Here is a 21,231-nt window from a genome sequence, read left to right on the forward strand (position 1 = left end):
GGAGGAAGCAGCCTTTGCTCGCCAGCCCCTTTGAGGAGGCTCGGTGGACCTTTGTGTGCTGCAAGGGTTGAACTGGGAGGGTAGGAAGGAAGCGGGAGGGTCAGAGCAGGAGCCGGTGGGGAAGGAGGAGGCATCTGGGGGGGATTCAGGGGCGGACTGGTGTCTGCAGAGGGGCGAAGCCGGGGTTCAAGAGCTGGCAGCGGGGCTGGCTGGGGAGGGACCCGCTGCCTGCTCTAGGGACAGACCCCTTGCAGAGCCCCTGCCCTGCTGCCGGCCCGTTCCCGGGTTGGGAACCGCTCCCCCCAGCCAGGGCTGACCCTGTCCCGGGCACCACCAGCCCCGCGGCGGGTCAGGATGGTGCTGGCCTGAAGCCCAGCCGCGCCGGGGGCCAGGGCGGCTGCGGAGCTGTGCATGCTCCTGCACCCTGGTGCCGTTTGCTCCCCCGCTCCGGAGACCGGGAACCGGGCTGGGACGTGTCGGAGCGAGACTGCAGGGCCAAAGGGGAGGTGGGAGGGCAGCCCTGCGGGTGCTCCCGTGGCCTCGGAAGCTGAAACGGGTCATTTGGGGAACACGATTGATAACAGCCTTTTCTGCGGCCTGCTCTCTGTCAGCGTTACGGGGGTGCAGAGGCAACGGGTGCTGGGGTGCAGTCCTCGGGCTGGTGGCACGGGCAGCGGGTGGTGGTGCGTACCTCCCGCGCCGCTCGTTAGAGACCGTGGCAGCAGTGGGGTAATGAGCGGCATTCGTGGGACATCCTGCTCTGTGCCCAAGCCGAGGGGGAGAGGTTTTCCTTTGCCTTTCTGTGGAGCGATGGTGGGATGCAGCTCCCCCAGCCTCTCCCGCAGTCAGACTTCACCACCCGAAGCGCTCTGGTCCCTGGAGCGGCCCCTCGCAGGCACAAGCCCTTCCAGAGCCCGGTTCCCCGCCGCGGGGCTGGGGAAAATGCTCTCGAGGGGGCTGTGCCCGTGAAACGGGGTGCAGGCAGTGCCACGGCAGCTGCGGGGGGTTGACCCAGGCTGGAGGCCAGGTGCCCCCCAAAGCCGCTCTGCCACCCCCCTCCTCAACTGGGCAGGGGAGAGAAAATCTAACGAGAGGCTGGTGGGTCGAGGTAAGGGCAGGGAGAGATCACTCGCCAGTTATCATCACGGGCAAAACAGCCTCAACTTAGAAAGCATTTCATCTAATTTCTTACCAAGCAAAACGGCGTAGAGCAATGAGAAATAAACCCAAATCTTAAACCGCCTCCCCCCACGCGTCCCTTCTTCCTGGGCTCGACTTCACCCCCCTTTCTCTCCCTCCTCCCCCCAGCGGCACAGGGGGACGGGGAATGGGGGTTGTGGTCAGTTCATCCCACGGTGTCTCTGCCGCTCCTTCCTCCTCAGGGGAGGACTCCTCACACTCCTCCCCTGCTCCAGCCTGGGGTCCCTCCCTCGGCAGACAGTCCTGCACCAACTTCTCCAACGTGAGTCTCTCCCACAGGCTGCAGTCCTTCACCAACTGCTCCAGCGTGGGTCCCTCCCACGGGGTGCAGACCTTCAGGAGCAGACTGCTCCAGCGTGGGTCCCCCACGGGGTCACAAGTCCTGTCAGCAAACCTGCTCTGGCGTGGGCTCCTCTCTCCACGGGGCCACAGGTCCTGCCAGGAGCTTGCTCCAGCGTGGGCTTCCCACGGGGTCACAGCCTCCTTCAGGTGTGGGGTCCTCCACGGGCTGCAGGGGGAATCTCTGCTCCGGCGCCTGGAGCACCTCCTGCCCCTCCTTCTGCACTGACCTGGGTGTCTGCAGAGTTTCTCACGTCTTCTCACTCCTCTCTCTGGCTGCAAAAGCTCCCACTACGTTTTTTTTCCTTCTTAACTCTGTTCCCCCAGAGGCACTGCCACCATCACTGGTGGGCTCGACCTTGGCCAGTGACGGGTCCTTCTTGGTGCCATCTGGCTTTGGCTCTGTCGGACATGGGGGAAGCTTCTGGCAGCTTCTCGCAGAAGCCACCCCTGTAGTGCCCCCCTCGCTACCAAAACCTGGCCACGCAACCCAATACACAGCTCATGCTGCCCTCCTTCACTTCCAAGGAAGAAAGCGATCCCAAGTTACGCCATAAGAATGCTTGGTGGTCCTCTGCGTGCACTAACACAATTGCGTGGGGCTTCTTCCTTATCCTTGAAGAAATCTGAAGCCACGCTGGGACTTCAGAGTGTGCCAGGGTCCGGCTGGGCTGGAGGTAACGTTCTCCATCGCAGCCGTGCGGAGTTTTGGGCATCTGAGACTGAAAGAGGTTGGTAACGGGTCAACGGGCGAGAAGTTGGGAGGGGACGGAGCTGGGACCCGAGCGGACCATGCCGCACGGCGTTGTGCTCAGCAATCAAAGCTGGGGGAAGGAGGAGGAAGGGGAGATGCTGGCGGCTGCAGCGTTTGCAGTTGGGCATCTGCCCGCCGATGGGAAGTGGTGAATAAACACCCCGCTTTGCTTTGCGGGCACGCGTGGCTTTCCTTTCCTGAGGAACTCTCCTTACCTCGACCCAGGAGGTTTTTTCTTGCTTCTCCTTTTCCACTTCTCTCCCCGTCCTGCTGGTGGGGGCTTAGTCGCTGGAGCGAGCCAGCCCCGGCGGTGTTTCTCCCCGTCTCTTCAGGGCTTGAGCTTCACCCACAGCAGCAGATGTGCGATTGTCGTGGTTTAACCCTGTCGTGGTTAAACCCGGCCGGCAGCTAAAACAACCACACAGCCATTTGCTCACCTACCCCCACCCCCGCCAGTGGGATGGGGGAGAGAATTGGAAAGGAAAAAAACCCCCAAACTTGTGGGATGAGATAAAGAGAGTTTAGTAGGACGGAAAAAAAATAAATATACCAAACACGTGATGCACAGCACAATTTCTCACCACCTGAAGCCAATGCTCAGCTAGTTCCCGAGCTGTCCCGCCTCCCTGCCAACCCCCCAGTTATATCTGGAGCATGACATCATATGGTATGGAATATCCCTTGGGCAGGGGGGTCAGCTCTCCTGGCCGTGTCCCCTCCCAGCTTCTTGGGCACCTCCTCGCTGCCAGGGCACGGGAAGCTGACAAGTCCTTGACTTAGCACAAGCCTTACTGAGCAACAGCTAAACCGTCAGTGTGTTACCAACGTTATTCCCAGCCTAAATCCCAACCACAGCACTATACCCGCTGCTAGGAAAGACATTAACTCTCTCCCAGCAGGTAGTCGGGTACTGGGGGAGGATCTCTGTGCTGGGGGATCCTTTTAAAATTACATTCAGATTGAGCTTTGACTTCATGGCCAGGCTTGGTCTGCCTCCCCGTGATGCTGTTGTGGTGTAAGGCATTACAGTCCTGTCCCAAGGCACCTTCTGGGCACCTTTTGCTGCGTGCAGAAGAGACTTCAAGCAGGAGATGGGTACCTTGCAAACCGTCCCTGGGCTAACGTACACCATGAGTACGTGGGTTTAGGTCCCAGGTGAAACCCTTGTCTGGTCACCACCCCAAATGCCCCGACGAGTCTTTGCTGGCCGGGCAGTCATCAGTGGTGGAGAAGGGACGGCCTCCACTGCCCCCTGGCATGAATCCTCCGTGGTGTTGGGTTGCCATCTCCTGACTGTCTGGTCTTCTCCTTTAGGATTTTGGGCCTTTCCTTCCTGCTGTTTGTCCTCCTGAATTCTTGAGGTGGTCCCCATCTTCTTCTTAACACCCCAGGCTTGTCTACCGTGTGACGGTGTGCTGTCTCAGCTGAGCTGGGGACCTTGGCTGCCTGCGTCCTCGGGAAAGCCAAGCATCTGACCAAAAGGAGCATCTGCTGTGAGGTGAGATGAATCAGACCCCACATCCATTGAGCATAGTGCCTGAATCTTCACTGACTTTAAAGGCAAAGCTGACACTAAAGGCTCTGAAAGGGTTTGAGAGCCCAGTCACAAGCACCGTGGATCAATACCTGTGTTGGTAAGAGTCTTGTGTCGTTGGTGGGACAAAACCTGAATGCGCGGGAAGGTTTTGTGCACTGAATAAATCTCTTTGGTACCCAACTGAATTGAGACAGAGACAATTGTCAGGTTTGGATGACGGTGTTTAAAAAAAAAACAAAACAAAAGGGTGTAAAGGCACATGGACAGTGAGAGCGTCAGCTCCATTGAAGTTACCAGTCAAGGACCTTTCCCATGTAGATGGGATAATCAATGACAGGGGAAATGATAAACAAAACCACACAAACTGGAAAGACGGGGGCCCGGAGACAATGCCAGAGACCCAAAGTCTCCAGTCACTAATGATGGGCCAACAGGATGCTCCAGGTGCAGCTCTGGACAGGGACAACCCGGAGTTTTCCCATCCACCAGAGAGAAGCAGCTCCTGGGGTGAACGGGCGTGAGCAGGGCGAGTGAGGGGCTCTGTGCCGGCCGCTGGAGAGGGACCACAGGTCACAGCCCGTGTGCTCGGTGCTCCGTGTTCAGGGTGAGCGTGTCCTGTGAGTGTGGGGTGTCCATGAGATGAGTGTGTGAGCGCGTGCCTCTGTTTGCTGGTGAGCACCGAGCTGGACCAGCCAGCGAGCAGGAGACGCGTGGGGCTGGTAAGAGGGTGCAGGAATGCCCGCGGCTGTCTGTATGTATGGATTTATGAGTCCTGTTTGGTATACGTGGGTGCTGTTGAAGGCAGCACCTTGTCCATGGTGGTTGTGTGGCCACATCAGAGTGAGGGTGTGTGGTGTGTCTTGGATGCACACTCAGCTTCAGGGTTGAACCTGCAAATGGGAAAGCAGCAGGCACATCCATGTCCTGGATGGAGACCCTCTGGGTCTTGGGGTGTCCCAGGCTGGGCTCCTGCAGCCAGGTAGGAGGAATCCAGCAGCTGCTGGACAGCCCTCTTCTAAGAGGCCATGGCTTCTGATAACATACCTTAAATAAAGTCTGTTTTCCTCTTCCACAGGGATGGATTCCCAGGGGAACATAGTGGAGGATGATGAAAAGGCACAACTTGCTAAAAAACTACTGGCAGAAGCATGTGAGAAGGAAGGATTGGATGGTGGATACTGGCTCCCCAAACTGTCGGAGATACTGGGAGTCAAGTCCAGAGAAGCCCTGAAACATCTGCAATATGAAGACTACCTTAAGCTGGAGTGCAAAGTACGGTACGCCTGGGAAACAAAGGCGCTCCGAAAACTCCTGGAACTAACAGACAGCAAAGAAACTTTTGAGGACCTGCAGAAGCAGCGCTTGGAGATGACAAAGCAGAGACAAGAAGAGGCCAAGCTAGCCCTGGAAGAGCTGCAAAAAATGCACAAAAGCCACAGCCACAACAAGGATGATATAAAACAGAAAGAGGAGGCTCTGTGGCAAGCCATGGAGATTCCCAAAGAGTACTGGGCACCACCACCAGAGAAGTCATTGGTGCATGTGCTGGAGAGCATCCAGAAGCGCCTGGAGCAGCAGGAGCTGTCAGTGGGCAGGGGTGAGAACGTCCCCGACACGGAGGTCCTGAGGCGGGCGTCGGGGGGGCTGGCCCTGCAGGGCATTTACAGAACCAGCAGCCTTGCAGATGTGCTGGCAAAGCGAGATCAGCTCATCAGGGTTCCCGATGGATTCAAGCTCGCTGGTCCAGAGCAAGGGTCGCTGCTTGAGAGGAAGGAGTTCTCCTCCTCTGCAGCAGAAGCCACTTTCACCAAGTCCATGGAGCAGCTGGGGTTCAGCGTCAGCGTTTCTGCCAAAGCCGGGTTCTGGGGGTTTAATGTTGAAGCTGGTGTAGATTACAGAAGCTCCTCGCGGTCGGAGAGCACCCACCAGTCCCGCTCTGAGAAGAGCTACATTTGCACCACCAAGTACCAGTACATCCCTCTGGCCTCCTGCTACTTCCAAAAGCATCAGCTTCGCCTCTCGGATGCAGCCCTGCGGGAGCTGCAAGAGATCGAGCATCTTCTGAGCATCACTGAGGAAGCAGACAGGCCCAACATGCTGAAGAGCAGGTGTGCGAGCTTCTTCAACAGGTTTGGGTCCCATGTAAACCAGGGTCCCCTCCACTTTGGGGGGATATTCTGGTGGAAAGCATCTACGGAAGGATTCAGAGCTGAGCAGCGGGAAGAGATGAAGCGACAAGCGTCTGAAGCACTGAACTGCTACATTGGGGCCAGCTTCAGGGGCTTTGGTGTCAGCGTGGGAGTGGACGTGGACGTTTCAAAATCCAGCTCACAGGCTTCTTTTCAGGGAAGAGATGGAAAGAGTGCCCACACAGCGGTTCAGGTCTACGTGACCAACACAGGGGGCCCATCAGAGACGGATTCTCTTCCTCAGTGGAAACTGGGGCTTGTAAGTAATAACACAACCTGGTGTGTTATCGACCGAGGCTTTCAGCTGATCCCAGTGTGGGATATAATCCTGTTCAATCACGTCAGTGATTTTAAGTCCATCTATCAAATGAGCAGCAGCCTCAGGGCTGTGTACGAAGCGCTGACGAATCAAAGCGTTGGCACCATGTTTGGAGAGGAACTGGTCAGTGCGGTGGAAGAGGCCAAAGCTTTCATGGAGTGCGTGAAGGCCTGGGAGGCGACGGCGGATGAAAGAAAACTGCTCACCCTGATAGATTTCAAACAGAATCTGAATGAAAAAACCAAAAACCATAGCGTCTGGATCAACATATGCCTGTCGGACAAAGCACTGCAGGAGTTCCTGGTGAATACCGTTCTGTTTTGCACGAGGTCACCTCCGGAAAACACCACCTATATCAAGTCTCTGTTGAGGTGCCTCCTGGATCCTCATGTCTATTCTGTCAAGGACTTCCCCAGGTCTTCCTTCATTATGCAGTGGATCTTCCATACTGAGCACATGCTTCCCGAAACTCCCAATGTTTCCGAACTTGAAGATCTCACCAAGACACTGCTGCAAATGAAGGAGTACATCCAGGAAGTCACCTATGCACCAGAAACCTCTGCATCTGCCATTCATGAAGCAAAGATAAAAGCCACCTTGACTACAAGCCTAGCTGTTTACTCCTTACTCCAGTTTCTCCAGGAAAGGGCGCAGAAAGACATAGAACTGTTGGTGCTCTTAATTACAACCAGCACGGGATACCAGGTGGAAAGCAGCACTTTTCAGTACCTCCTTGGATGGCCAGAAATTAACTTCATGATAAATGAAATGCAAATGGGACATAAGGACTATCTGAATCTGAAGGAGCAAGAAGTTTACAGAGCCCAGGCCTTCCTGCTGCTGACGGGCCTAACTGTAACGCCCGAATATAGAGAGGTGTCCCCTGAGCAGAAGAATGAGCGTTTAGTTTTCATGGAAGATCAGATGAAAAGCTTATGGTCCGCAGAGATAAAAACTCTCCTCGAAAAGCACAGAGCAGTCAAAGACTGGGAGATGCTGGAAAGTGACTTGCATGCCTTCATCAGTGGGCGCTTGGAGGACACATGCGACGATCTGAAGAAAAACAGTATAATCAAAGACATGGAAGACACTTTTCAGAGAATGGAGCCTTCCAGTCTGTCCCAACCCAAATCAGATGGCGGCGAATCCAGAGCAAATCAAGCCATTGCAAACCAAGATTTCGTCCACTTACTTACACGCCTTGGACTAGAAAGTCACTATCCAAGAAAAATGGGGACGGAAGATTTCCACATCATATATAAGACATCTGTACATGACAGCCAGCCCAGCAAGGACAATGAACTACCTTTTTACTTCTTGCAGAAGTTATTAACTGTGGATTATCGGGTGAGGTACCTGACTTGCAAGGACGAGAGCAACCCAGGACTCGCACCCGTGCCAAAAATCACACCGCAAGAGCATGAACCCTCAGATTCCTTTGATGACTTTTTTGCTGATTTGGAGGAAGAAGCCCCTGAATGTGCAACCAGGGAGAGTTCTGTGCACCCCATGGACCTCCAGATGGCAATTTTTCATTGCGCTGACGACTTCATGAGACAGTACATCTCAACAAAGCTTGCTTTCTGCCAATTTGCGCTACCTCTCCTGGTACCCAACCCGTGCACTTCACAGATAGAGTTTCCCCTCTGGTCCCTCAGCCAAATAAAAAAGAGCTGGAAAGGGGCTGCGAAGTCAGGAGAGGAGGTCAGAATTAACAGTTACAAAAACAAACTCATTTATCAGGCAGAGACACCCATCGTGTCCTTCATACGGATCGGCAGTTCTCCCTCCTCTTCCAAGTCTCAGATCCTGAATGCTCTGCTGAGCAAACAAAAACACGACACTTTTTTCCACCGACATTGCAAAGGCAGCACCAAAAACTGTCTGCTGATGAAAGGTGTTGTGGAGATCTCCTGGTACTGTCCCCGGGGTAGCGACGACGACAGCTTTGACTGCTGTGTGGCTTTCTGTAACCTGCACGGAGATGCAAGGGATCATGAAGAACAGCTGCAGTTTCTACAGGAGATATCTGCTGTGAACGTGGCTCTCGTAGCCGAGTCTGATCAGAGTGACAAGAAAGGGATGGAAATTTTACGTGACCTGTGGCAGTCGCAAAAGCCTCTGGTTTGTCTTTTCACTGAAAAAGAGAACGTTTCAGCTGGCCGATCTAGCCAAAACATAAGAATAGGTATCAAGAACAGAAACGAAGCAGAACTGATGGGTGAGCTGACAAAAACAATCAGGGATCTCCTAGAAGGGTCTAACACGCTTTTCAGCCTTGACGCCTGCCTGGACAAAGCTCGCAAGCACGGATTCTTAGTCGATGAAGATACAGACGCATGTGTGACAGCCAAAGAAAAGGCACAGGCAGTGGTGAAGCTTCTGAAGAAAGAGAAGTTGTCTGAGATCAAATCCCAGCTACTGCCTCTTCAAGGAAAGCTGTGGTCCACATGGTGCAAAAAGGACAAAGAACTCACTCGCTTGGAGGAAAAGAGGAACAAGAGCATAGAGCATCATCGGAGCCAAATTGAATCAGAGAAGTCGACAATAAGAAGGAAGCAACTGGAGAAAGCGTTCCCCCTCAATCAGCTGATGAAATCAGTCCTCAGTTTTCTCCAGTCACAGCCAGCAGATACCAAGAAATACTTCCTGCAGTGGATGAAGGTCTTTATGGATGACCTGACCTCCGATCGCCTTGACGAACTGAAGAGACAGTATCACCAGTTATGGTCTCAAATCCTGGCAATAAAGAAAAGCAATGAAAAAAGCAATCTGAAACCTCTGTTGCTGCGTAAGTTAGATGCCCTCTCCAACGAAATCAATGATTCGTCCATTGGCCTTGAGCATATTTTGAGAGAGGTAGGGCAGATTTATGAAGCTCTGGAATCAATGAACTCAAAGGAGATATGTTTTGTCAAACTACCTGAAATTGCAGCTGATCTGATGGTTTCAGGGTATCCCATTGAGCTGATGGATGGCGATGCTTCTTACGTACCGTTATGATGGGTTGGCGCAATCTTTGACAGATTAATTGTGAAGCTAGGGGACAAACGAGTATTTGTTCTCTCAGTGCTTGGCATCCAGAGCACAGGGAAGTCAACCCTGTTGAATGCCATGTTTGGTCTTCAGTTTAATGTCAGTGCGGGGAGATGCACCCGGGGAGCGTTCATGCAGCTAATTAAAGTGGACGAGAAGCTGCAACAGGACTTGGGCTTTGATTACATGCTTGTTGTTGACACAGAGGGACTTCGTGCCATAGAGATGGCCAATAAACAGTCCCTTAATCACGACAACGAGCTGGCCACCTTTGTCATTGGCATCGGCAACATGACTCTGATCAATATCTTTGGAGAAAATCCTTCAGAAATGCAAGATGTCCTTCAGATTGCTGTGCAGGCTTTTCTGAGGATGAAGCAAGTCAATCTTTCTCCAAGCTGCCTGTTTGTGCACCAAAATGTGGGCGAGATAACTGCCAAGGAACAGAACATGGAAGGACAAAGACGTCTGCAGGAAAAGCTGGATGAAATGACCGTGACAGCTGCCCAGCAGGAATTCTGTGACGTCTCCTGCTTCAGTGACGTCATCCGCTTTGACGTCAACACCCACATTCATTACTTTGCTCACCTGTGGGAAGGAAACCCCCCGATGGCACCGCCCAACCCCACCTACAGCCAGAACGTCCAGGAATTAAAGAGCAAAATTCTCCAAGCTGCCAAGAAGGAGTCGCAGGGCAGTGTTTTGAGGCTCTCGAGCTTGAAAGTTCGTATTAGTGACCTCTGGAACGCTTTGCTGAATGAAAACTTCATTTTCAGCTTCAAGAATTCAGTGGAGATTGCTGCGTACAAGAAACTGGAAACCGCATTTAGCCAGTGGACCTGGAAGCTGAGGAGTCACATCTTGGACTTGCAAATGAAACTGGACAATAAAATTCGGAATGGGGACTTGCAGAAGGTCACCACAGAACACCTTGAAAAATTAGTGCAAGAGACAAGTGATGCCATCAGGAGAGAGATGGAAAAGTATTTCACTGAAGACAGAGACTGTGAGATACTGATCCAGTGGAAAGGCAGCACAGAACTGAAGCTGAAAGAACTAAAAGAATCTCTTCTTCTTGAAACTAGAAAGAAGTGTGAGAATCTTATCGAACTAAAGAAGAACCAGTGTAAACTGGATGAAAGGAAGTCAGAGTATGAAAACGAGCTCCTGAAAAGGAGCAGGGAGCTGGCTCTGTCTCTAAAAGGCCAGAGTCTAAGTGAAAGAGAACTGAGAGACAACTTTATTTCTCTCTGGACAACCTGGATTACTGAAGTCTCCTCTGCTGCTCCCCCTCCGGAACAGGTTGATATCGATGTGGAAATAGAAGATGTCCTTCTAGAGCACTTCAAGGAGCCTAACTTACATGCACGAATCAGGACATTTCCCAAACACGGAGCATTTTCTGTTGACTTGAAGAAACATGTCAGTAAGAAAAAAAAAGGTTGGCTACCCTCTTGGACTATGAATTTTGATCATGCTGAGGTGAGCAACATAGAACGCATTACAGATAACATCATAGAGTGTGTGAAGGCAAACATTGATAAGAAGGAAAGGGAGAAAAGGGATTACAGTCGAAGTTTTATTCATGAAATACTAAATGAAGTACGGAAAGGTGTGAACTCGGTCCCTAGCAATGCCAAATACAGTTTTAATAAAGACTACAGCATAGATTTATCACTGCATCTGTGCAGAATGGCAGCAGAAAGGTTTAAAGCCATGCACACAGCATTCAAAAAAGCAAATGATCCAAGCATCTACCTGGAGAGCAAGAGAGAAGATTTCTTTAAGTGTTTCCAGATTTCCTGCCAGGGAGCCACTTCTATCACAACATTTGCTGTTTTCCTGTGTGACAAGATTGTCCCAGCTCTTCGCGAGGCGGTCTATGAGAGGACAGCTCTTGCCATAGCTCGAGACATAAAGGGTAAATTCCCAGATTTCAATGGCAGTAGAGCCTCTCTGGAAGTTTGCATACTGAGATACCTGGCAGAAGAAGAAAATTTTGAGAATTTCATGCAGTACCTCAAACGCCCACGAGACTTTTTACAGAGATACATTGAGACACGTGTTGAGACGTACTGTTTAGATGGGAACAGGAGGCTGGAGAAGTTTTTAGATGACTCCCTTACTCACTGCTATGAGTGCATCCAGTCAGCTGTTTTTACATCCACCAGGATTGTCAAAGACAGAAAAGACAGAAATGACAAAATCTCTCTTTGGCTGGATGAATTTTGCAGCGCTCTTGGAGAGGTGCTAAGCTTGCCCAGGACGGAGCTGAAGGGCATTGAGCATCAGGAGATAACAGACATAGAGTTCCTGAATAATGCCATGACGGAAGCACTGGCTCCCCTGAAAGATCACCTCAGGGAAGAGTTTGCTAGTGCCAATATGAGATCATTTGAAAGGCAGCCTCACACAATCCTGGCCGAGCAGTTTGCAGGGTGCTGGGAGCAGTGTCCCTTTTGTAGGGCTGTTTGCACAAACACCATACCGAATCACGACGGAGACCATCAGCTTGTCTTCCATCGTCCGCAAGGCTTGACAGGAATCAAGTGGTATAAAACAGACGATCTGGTCATTGATATTTGTTCTAGTTTGGTTGCAAGTGACTGTTTTTTGGTGATTGGTGAAGAGACCCAGTACCCCTACAAGAAATACCGGGATGCAGGACCTCCATATAACACTTGGAAAATTACTCCTGATCCATCAATGCAAGTGTACTGGAAATGGTTTGTGTGTCATTTCAGGTCAGAGCTAGAAAAATGCTACAACGGGAAATTTCAAGGCAAAGGAGAAATCCCTGCTTCGTGGCACAATATTAAAAAGCAGGAAGCACTTGATCAACTGAAGGAGTTTTAGGCCAAGTCGATATGAAGGAAGAACCGCAACTGCTTTGCATTTTAGAAGAGCATAGTACAAGCCTGTCTGCAAAATATTGTTGTAATGACCACGACCTCAAGCCACATGAAGAAAATGGGATCTATCTGCTTACAAAGTTGGGTGAAATAAGGTGTGCTACTCTTGCCATCGCTCAGAAATTCCCTTGCTTCACGATAAACTCAGAATCCTCTTCCCTTCTTGCCATAAACATTTGCATCCGTTTGGTCTTAGAGCAAAAAACCAAAAACATTCCTGCAGTCATATGGCCAAGATTAAGACCAAGCGCCGGATGAAGAGCAAAGGCAGCATTAGAAAGGACCAATTTTATCATCTACTATGAGACAATAAGTGACAGTGGCAAAAAAATAGTTTTCCTGCAGCAAGCACTTGTCACCCTGTAAGAAAGGGCTGCAGGATCTGAGACCATCTCAACAGCGGCTGCGAGCTGTGCTGCTTTGCTTTTCGGGATTATCCTTCCCTTGTTGACCCCTTATTGATAAACTGAGCTAGTCCTCAGACCAGTAGCTGTTCTGTCTGTGACGTCGTCAAAGGTGAGGTGGGTTGAGAACTGGCTGAACGGCAGAGCCCAGAGGGTTGTGATCAGCGGCGCAGAGTCTCGCTGGAGGCCTGTAGTGAGTGGTGTGCCCCAGGGGTCAGTGCTGGGTCCGGTCTTGTTCAACATCTTCATCACTGACCTGGAACAGGGGACAGAGTGTGCCCTCAGCACGTTTGCTGGCGATCCCAGACTGGGAGGAGAGGCCGACAGAGCAGGAGGCTGCGCTGCCATTCAGCCAGACCTGGACAGGCTGGAGAGTTGGGCGGAGAGGAACCCAATGGAATCCAACAAGGGCAAGTGGAGGGTCCTGCACCCAGGGAGGAATAACCCCAGCACCAGGACAGGGTGGGGGTGACCTGCTGGGAAGCAGCGCTGCGGAGAAGGGCCTGGACGTCCTGGTGGACAACAAGCTCTCCATGACCAGCAGTGTGCCCTCGTGGCCAAGGCACGGAGAAGAGCGTGGCCAGCAGGTCGAGGGAGGTTCTCCTCCCCCTCTGCTCTGCCCTGCCCTGGGGAGGCCACATCTGGAGTTGTATGTCCAGTGCTGGGCTCCCCAGTTCCAGACAGACTGGGAACTACTGGGGAGAGTCCAGCAGAGGGCTACGAGGACGAATTATGTATCTTTGCAGCTTCCTCAGCAGCGTGTGACATTGGTGTTCATGCTGTCGGGACAGGCTGGCAGCAACGGAGCCATGGTCTGGAGAACGTGACCACCAGTGAGGTGGTTGGTGCTTTTTGCCACGCAGTTCCTGCAATGCCGCTTGAAACCCAAAGACCAAACCCTCCTGGAGAGCTGATCAAAGTGGTGATTCACTGTAATCCCTTGTAGTCTTTGCTAAAAACTAATAAACTAATAAACTAAACGAGTTGGTCTCTGCATCCTTTATCTCCAGGTGGGCCACAGTTGTGTGTGACTCCAGCGTTTGTGCTGTGAAGACAGGAAGGTGGCAGCTGGGCGAGGGTCTGTGTAAGGGTGTGTGTGTCTGCTCCTTTCAGGGTGTCTGGTCAAGGACCTTCTCCAGTGCCTCAAGGGACAGTAAGAAGGGGAGGAAGCCATAAACAGGAACAGCCAGTTAAACACATCTGACCTACAAATGATAAGGGAGGCAGTGGTGGGGACCACACTAATTGATGAGTGAGAGGGTGGGAAGGTTTATTCCAGTGAGGTTATCTGATCAGGGAAGTGGTCAGCTGGGAAACTAAGGGAAAAAGGGGGAACCAAACCCAAAAATATACCAAGACACAGACCTGACAGAACAGACATGGAGACAACGGCAGGAAACAAACCTTGCCAGTGTGAGCGTGCGCTGCAAGGACTAAGGGCCGGTTACCGGTGAGACCTGTGCGGGGATTTGGGGCCAGTTACTGGGGTCAGACTGGGCGTGTAGGTGGCCCTGACCCATCGTGTCAGCCACTGGAGTGAGTGGGGGTCTTTAACCTCCAGCCACTGGGGTGGGAATGGTGCGTGTCCTGAAAATGAACTACCTGGGGGAACAGTGTGAAGGTGGGTGAGGGGCTGAGCACCTGCAGCTGGAGCAGGACCGTGCGTCACAGCCCACGTGCCTCGTGCCAGCTGCTGGGCAGGGAGCAAGTGTCTGTATCCCAGCCCGGGTGCGCGTGGAGCGTGTGTGTGAATTCACCACCAAACTTCAAGCCGGACCAGCTGGTGAGTGGGGTGGCCTCAGGCTCGGCCGGGGTATCAGGCGGGTGGAGGGTCTGTGCCGGTACCTTTGTGCCGTGTGCCTGAAGCACTCTTCCAGGGTTTTTTTCTCCCACGTGTACTGTGCATTGCTTGCAAGCTTTAGGTAATCTTCATCTTTCAGATGTCTCAAGGCCTGTGTGCCAGTAACACCAACTCCTTCTCCAGTCCAGGGAGGCAGTCCTCCTTTCAGTGTGTCTGCCAGTCCGCCCTCAGAGGGATCGTCTGGCACATCCTTCCTTGCAGGCGTTGCTGTGGGAAGGAATGCAAAGATGCCTTCAAGTCACACAGGGATGCAGCAGCTCTCGCTGTCTGCAAGGTTTGTAATTAATGTTCTCAGTGACTCTCTGAGAAGAGGCCGTTAGGGAAGGCAAAAGGCCTGACGATGGTGGGATGTGACTGTAAAGCTGACCAGGGACTGTCCGGTGGGGTGGGAAAGATGGGGGCTGGAGAGGGCAGGCGACCGGGGCCGGGGGAAGGCCGGGATGGTGCTGGAAGTGGAGATCTCTTGGGGAAGGGGAATGGGGGCTGCACACAGGGAGGGGGGCCGGGAAGGACAGAGCGGGGAGGGTGAGAACAGTTGCCCCTTCCCCACGGGAGCCCCAACAGAGCCCTGGCCCCCCCGCCTGTCCCTGGAGCCGGTGGGACACGGGCAGGCTCCCCGCCTGGGACCCGCCAGCCCAAGCTGCATTGGGAAGGTCCCTCTGCTCTGGGCCCCTTGCACCACCGTTCTCTTCCACTTTTCTTTAAGGGAAAACCGATAAAACTGCAGCGAGACGCAGGGGGTCGGCAGCCGCGGGGAGAGCCGGGCCGCGCGGGTTCGGCAGTGCCTGGTCTCCTCAGGGACAGCCGGCCTCCCTCGCCTCCGCGGGCGCCCCTGGCCCGCCCTCCTCTGCCCTTGCGGCGAGGTCCACCCCGGCGGGACCTCCCCGGCTCTTTATTTCTTTATTTCTGCCCCCAAAAGAGCCTTTTTAGAGGCGGTAGTGCCAGCGGGAAACGTTCCGTCAGCTGGGGGCGGGGGGGGGCGGGGCGCTCCCCTGAGAGCGCGGCGTCCTCCCGCCCGAGAGGCGGCGCCCTCCGGCAGCCGGGCCCCTGGCCTGGCCGTGGGGCGTGGCGCGTGACGTCACGGCCACGCCGGGTGGGCCGATGCGGCGGCGAGAGGCGGGCTACGGCGGCCGGCGGGGGCCTGGGCGGGCGCGGAGCGGCGGGGCCGGGCCGGGCAGCGGGCTGCCATGGAGTACGTGACCGCCGAGCAGCTGGCCGGCTTCGGCAAGTACAAGGTACCGGCGCGCCGAGCGGGACGCGGGGGTCGGGGTGTGCTGGTGCTGGCGCTGGTGGGGGCCCGGCCGTGGGGCGCCTCGGGGCCTGTCGGTGTGAGGGGGTGTCGGGGCGGGGGGGCTCGGGGGACGCCGTTTGGGAGGGAGCTACACCGGGGGGGTTAGGTGCCGTGGGGCCCGGAGCTGAGGGGAACCCCCCGTGCCGTGCCGTGCCGTGGCGGGGCGGCGGGGGCTGCCGTAGGTGGTGGCCCCGTGGAGGCCGGTTCGGTGGGGGGGCGGGGGGCAGCCGCAGCGGGGCCCGGTGCCGTGGAGGGGGGGGTGGGTGCGGTGGAAGGGCTGTACGAAGCGTGTGTCCCCCCGGTGCCCCGCCACGGCGGCGGTGAGGTCCGGGTGGGTGCTCGGCTCCGTGCAGGGTCCCCCGTCCCGCCGCACGGGCTGTTCCCGGGTGGGCCGTGCAGTGGGGGCCGGGCAATGCGGTGTAACAACGCGCTTTTCCCCTGTCCTTCCCGCCCTGCCCCCCCGGGCTGTTTCACGGTGGGGGGTGCTGAGTGCAGCGAGGACCAGCGCAGTGGAGGTGTGACCGTGTGAGACGTGGGACCCCTCCTTGGGGACGACGACAGGGGGACCGTCATGTGCCCTGCAGGGAGTTAAGGGGTGTCCGCCTGCAAACGGGGCACCCCCAGCCCGTTGCCCAGTGAAGCTAAAAGGTTTCACCTCACCTTCTCCTTTGCTTTGCTCTTGTCCTAGGATCCACCACGTCGGGCCACGTTGCAGTCATCCTTCCAGGGTGGTTCATGGGTTGTCATTTAAGTGTGCAGGACGGTCAGGACGAGTCTGATGCGTTCAGGGAGCGAAGCAGGTGACGTGCTGTCTTGGACAGCTGGGTGAGGCTGTGTGCGCGGGTCTGATCTCCTCCTGGAGCAGTCTGGGGGGGCAGGAGTGGTCAGGGCTTGCTCACATTCTCCTTTGCACGCTCAGAGCTGATCAGGTGGAGATAAATGGACTTGGTAGAGCGAGTTTGACCAATGTGACAGGTTGCACGAGGTTCCCCGTGGAAGATAGATTGTGTGTGGAATTGTGAGTAAACTTTAAGCGTGTTTAGAAAGGCCATGCAAGAGAGTGATTTTGTGTGGGTGCTGCAAAAAGGTAAGCAAAGCCGCTCAGCTTTGAGCCAGGCCTCCTGAAGTGACTGATTTTGCTTCTGCGAAGACAAGGCTTTTGCTGAAAGAGGGGGACTGTTGTGCGTTCAGCCTGTTTCTGGTAGTGCCTGGAGGGATTGTGGTGTTGCTGCCTTCCCTCTCAGTACTCGTGCGGTGGGAAGGGGGTCTCCACCCTTGACGTGGTTTAGGCCCAGCCCATAGCTGAGCGCCACATGGTCGCTCGCTCACCCCTCCCCTGGCGGGATGGTGTGTTGGGTTTGTGTGGCCAGGCTTTGGTAGCAGGGGGGCTACAGGGGTGGCTTCTGTGAGAAGCTGCTAGAAGCTTCCCCTGTGTCTGATAGAGCCAACGCCAGCCGGCTCCAAGACGGACCCGCCGCCAAGCCAATCAGCGCCTCTGTGATAACATATTTAAGAAAGTGGAAAAACAGTTAGAGAGAGCTTTTGCAGCTGGAGAGAGGAGCGAGAAGGTGTAAGAAACTCTGGAGACACCCAGGTCAGTGCAGAAGGAGGGGCAGGAGGTGCTCCAGGTGCCGGAGCAGAGATTCCCCTGCAGCCCGTGGTGAAGACCATGGTGAAGCAGGCTGTCCCCCTGCAGCCCCTGGAGGAAGGATGAGGGGGTGTAGAGATTTCACCTGCAGCCTGTGGAGGACCCACGGTGGAGCAGGTGGAGGCACCTGAAGGAGGCTGTGGCCCCGTGGGAAGCCCACGCTGGAGCAAGCTCCTGGCAGGACCTGTGGCCCCGTGGAGAGAGGAGCCCACGCCAGGGCAGGTTTGCTGACAGGACTTGTGACCCCGTGGGGGACCCACGCTGGAGCAGTCTTCTCCTGAAGGTCTGCACCCCATGGGAGAGACCCACGCTGGAGCAGTTGGTGAAGGACTGTAGCTTGTGGGAGAGACTCACGTTGGAGAAGGTCGTGAAGGACTGTCTCCTGTGGGAGGGACCCCACGCTGGAGCAGGGGAACGATGAGAGGAGTCCTCCCCCTGAGGATGAAGAAGCGGCAGAAACACCGTGTGATGAACTGACCGTAACCCCCATTCCCCGTCTCCCTGTGCCGCTGAGGGGGGAGGAGGTTGAAGCCGGGAGTGAAGTTGAGCCCGGGAAGATGGGAGGGGTTGGGGGTGGTGGTTTAAGATTTGATTTTATTTCTCATTCCTCTATGCTGTTTTACCTAGTAATAAATGAGATGAATTCCCTCTCTAAGTTTGGTCTGTTTTGCTCGTGACGATAATTAGTGAGTGATCTCTCCCTGTCCTTATCTCGACCCATAAGCTTTTCGTTGTACTTTTTCTCCCCTGTCTAATGAAGGAGGGGAGTGACAGAGCGGCTCTGGTGGGCACCTGGCCCCCAGCCAGGGTCAGCCCACCACAGATGGGGAGGAGAAGGGAAAAACAACGGCAAAGCCTCGAGGGTTGGGATAAGGGCAGTTTACTGGGACAGCAAGGGAGAGGGAAAACAATCAACAACAGTGCTGATAACAGATATTCACAATGGGTGATAACAGAGAACAATTTACCGATCCAACGATCGACGGACCAGACAGACGGACCAGACACTCAGCCCGTCCCAGAACTGCGGAAACCTCCCAGAACTGCAGAAATCGCGTCGCTGCCTGGCCCGACTAGCCCCCTTCTATGGTGAGCATGACTTCACACGGTATGGAATAGCCCCCGGCCAGCTTGGGTCACCTGTCCTGGCTTCTTGGGAAATTAACTCTGTCCTTGCCAGAACCAGGACATTATCCACCCCTTATTCCATACCATCTACGTCATGCCCAGATTGTTTCACTGACACCATTCTCTTACTCCATGGGCCATTGCTCTAAAGCGTCCATCGAGTTCATTTAGTCCATGGCTTTGGGTTCCATCTGCCAGTACAGTCTCTCAGAGCAGGAGCAATGATGCGTGCTGCCGGATTGTTGCACGCTGCATCTGGAGTTTTTTTGCGGCTGGTGTATCTGCTGTGGTCCATGCTCGCAGTCTGGACGTCAAAGATGTGATTTTTCAATGAAGTTCCTGGGCACCAGTTGAAGTCAGTTCTAGTTCCAAAGTCCATCCTTCATTAGTTTTGGGTGATTCTTATGGTCCTACCATTGATACAGTATATAGCTATTAACATCATACAATTTAATTTATTGGCTATTTTCATGCATAATCAAATCCCCTTGGGGTACACACCGGACTTCCCCATCCTTTCTCATCACCCACCAAGTGCACCCTGGTCCCTGAGCAAAAGCAATCCCGCAGATGGGCTTGCCTTTGCCTGAAGCAGGGATAACCCAAACTGTTTTACCCAACATATTCTTCATGCGCACTAGAGGAACTTTATCCCCTTCTACTGGGTGTGGAAATTTTGATTGGGCAGGGCCAGCTCGATTGGCAGATCCCCGAGTGTTAACTAACCAGGTGGCCTTTGCTAAATGTGTGTCCCAGTGTTTGGAGTCCCACCACCCATTGCTCTCAGGGTAGTTTTTAGCAGTCCACTGTGCCTTTCAAGTTTCCCAGAGGCTGGTGCATGATAGGGGATGTGGTACACCCACTCAATACCATGCTCTTTGGTCCAGGGCTCTGTGAGGTTGTTCCGAAAATGAGTCCCGTTGTCTGACTCGGTTCTCTCTGGGGTGCCATGTTGTCACAGGACTTGCTTTTCAAGACCCAGAATAGTGTTCCGGGCAGTGGCATGGGGCACAGGATATGTTTCCAGCCATCCGGTGGTTGCTTCCACCGTTGTAAGAACATAACGCTTGCCTTGGCGACTTTGTGGGAGCATGATGTAGTCGATTTGCCATGCTTCCCCATAGTTATATTTCAACCACCGTCCTCCGTACCACAGAGGCTTTACCCACTTGGCTTGCTTGATTACAGCGCATGTTTCACATTGGTGGATGAGCTGTGAGATGTTGTCCATGCTCAAGTCCACCCCTTGATCACGGGCCCACCTATATGTCGCATCTCTTCCTTGATGTCCTGAGGTGTCATGGGCCCACCGAGCTGGAAATAATTTACCCTTATGCTGCCAGTCCAAATCCACCTGAGCCACTTCAATCTTGGCAGCCTGATCCACCTGCTGGTTGTTCTGATGTTCCTCAGTGGCCCGACTCTTGGGTACGTGGGCATCCACATGACGTACCTTTACAACTAGCTTCTGTAGCCGGGCAGCAATATCTTGCCACAGTGGGGCAGCCCAGATGGGTTTGCCTCTACGCTGCCAGTTGCTCCGCTTCCACTGCTGTAACCACCCCCACAGGGCATTGGCCACTATCCATGAGTCGGTATAGAGGTACAGTGTTGGCCACTTTTCTCTTTCAGCAATATCTAAGGCCAGCTGGATGGCTTTCACCTCTGCAAACTGGCTCGATTCACCTTCTCCTTCAGCAGCTTGTGCAGCTCACCATGTAGGACTCCATACAGCGGCCTTCCACCTTCGATGCTTTCCCACGATGCGACAGGACCCATCAGTGAAGAGGGATATGGTTTCTCATCTTCTGTTAGTTTATGATACGGTGGGGCTTCTTCAGCACGTGTCACCTCCTCCTCTGGCGACATTCTGAAATCTTTCCCTTCTGGCCAGTCTGCGATCACTTCCAGAATCCCTGGACGATTGGGGCTTCCTATTCGAGCCCGCTGTGTAATCAGTGCAACCCACTTACTCCACGTAGCATCGGTTGCATGGTGGCTGGAGGTTAAAGACCCCCACTCACTCCAGTGGCTGACACGATGGGTCAGGGCCACCTACACGCCCAGTCTGACCCCAGTAACTGGCCCCAAATCCTCCCACAGGTCTCACCAGTAACCGGCCCTTAGTCCTTGCAGCGCACGCTCACACTGGCAAGGTTTGTTTCCTGCCGTTGTTCTGTCAGGTCTGTGTCTTGGTATATTTTTGAGTTTGGTTCCCCCTTTTTCCCTTAGTTTCCCAGTTGACCACCTCCCCAATCAGATAACCTCGCTGGAATAAACCTTCCCACCCTCTCACTCATCAATTAGTGTGGTCCCCACCACTGCCTCCCTTATCATTTGTCTGTCAGATGTGTTTAACTGGCTGTTCCTGTTTATGGCTTCCTCCCCTTCTTACTGTCCCTTGAGGCACTGGAGAAGGTCCTTGACCAGACACCCTGAAAGGAGCAGACACACACACCCTTACACAGACCCTCGCCCAGCTGCCACCTTCCTGTCTTCACAGCACAAACGCTGGAGTCACACACAACTGTGGCCCACCTGGAGATAAAGGATGCAGAGACCAACTCGTTTAGTTTATTAGTTTATTAGTTTTTAGCAAAGACTACAAGGGAT

The 21,231-nt window shown here is 54.0% G+C and overlaps 1 protein-coding gene across 1 annotated transcript; it reads left to right on the plus strand.

The window, feature by feature from the left end:
• The first annotated feature begins 4,907 nt into the window (after positions 1–4,907).
• LOC142601388 (interferon-induced very large GTPase 1-like) lies at positions 4,908–12,245 on the plus strand. The gene is given in 1 exon segment (XM_075750232.1): positions 4,908–12,245. A coding segment is annotated over 1 exon segment (7,323 nt). The 3' UTR covers positions 12,231–12,245.
• Positions 12,246–21,231: the final 8,986 nt, after the last annotated feature.

The sequence above is a fragment of the Balearica regulorum genome, chromosome 3 (assembly GCF_011004875.1).
Source record: "Balearica regulorum gibbericeps isolate bBalReg1 chromosome 3, bBalReg1.pri, whole genome shotgun sequence".
Taxonomy (NCBI): Eukaryota; Metazoa; Chordata; class Aves; order Gruiformes; family Gruidae; genus Balearica; species Balearica regulorum.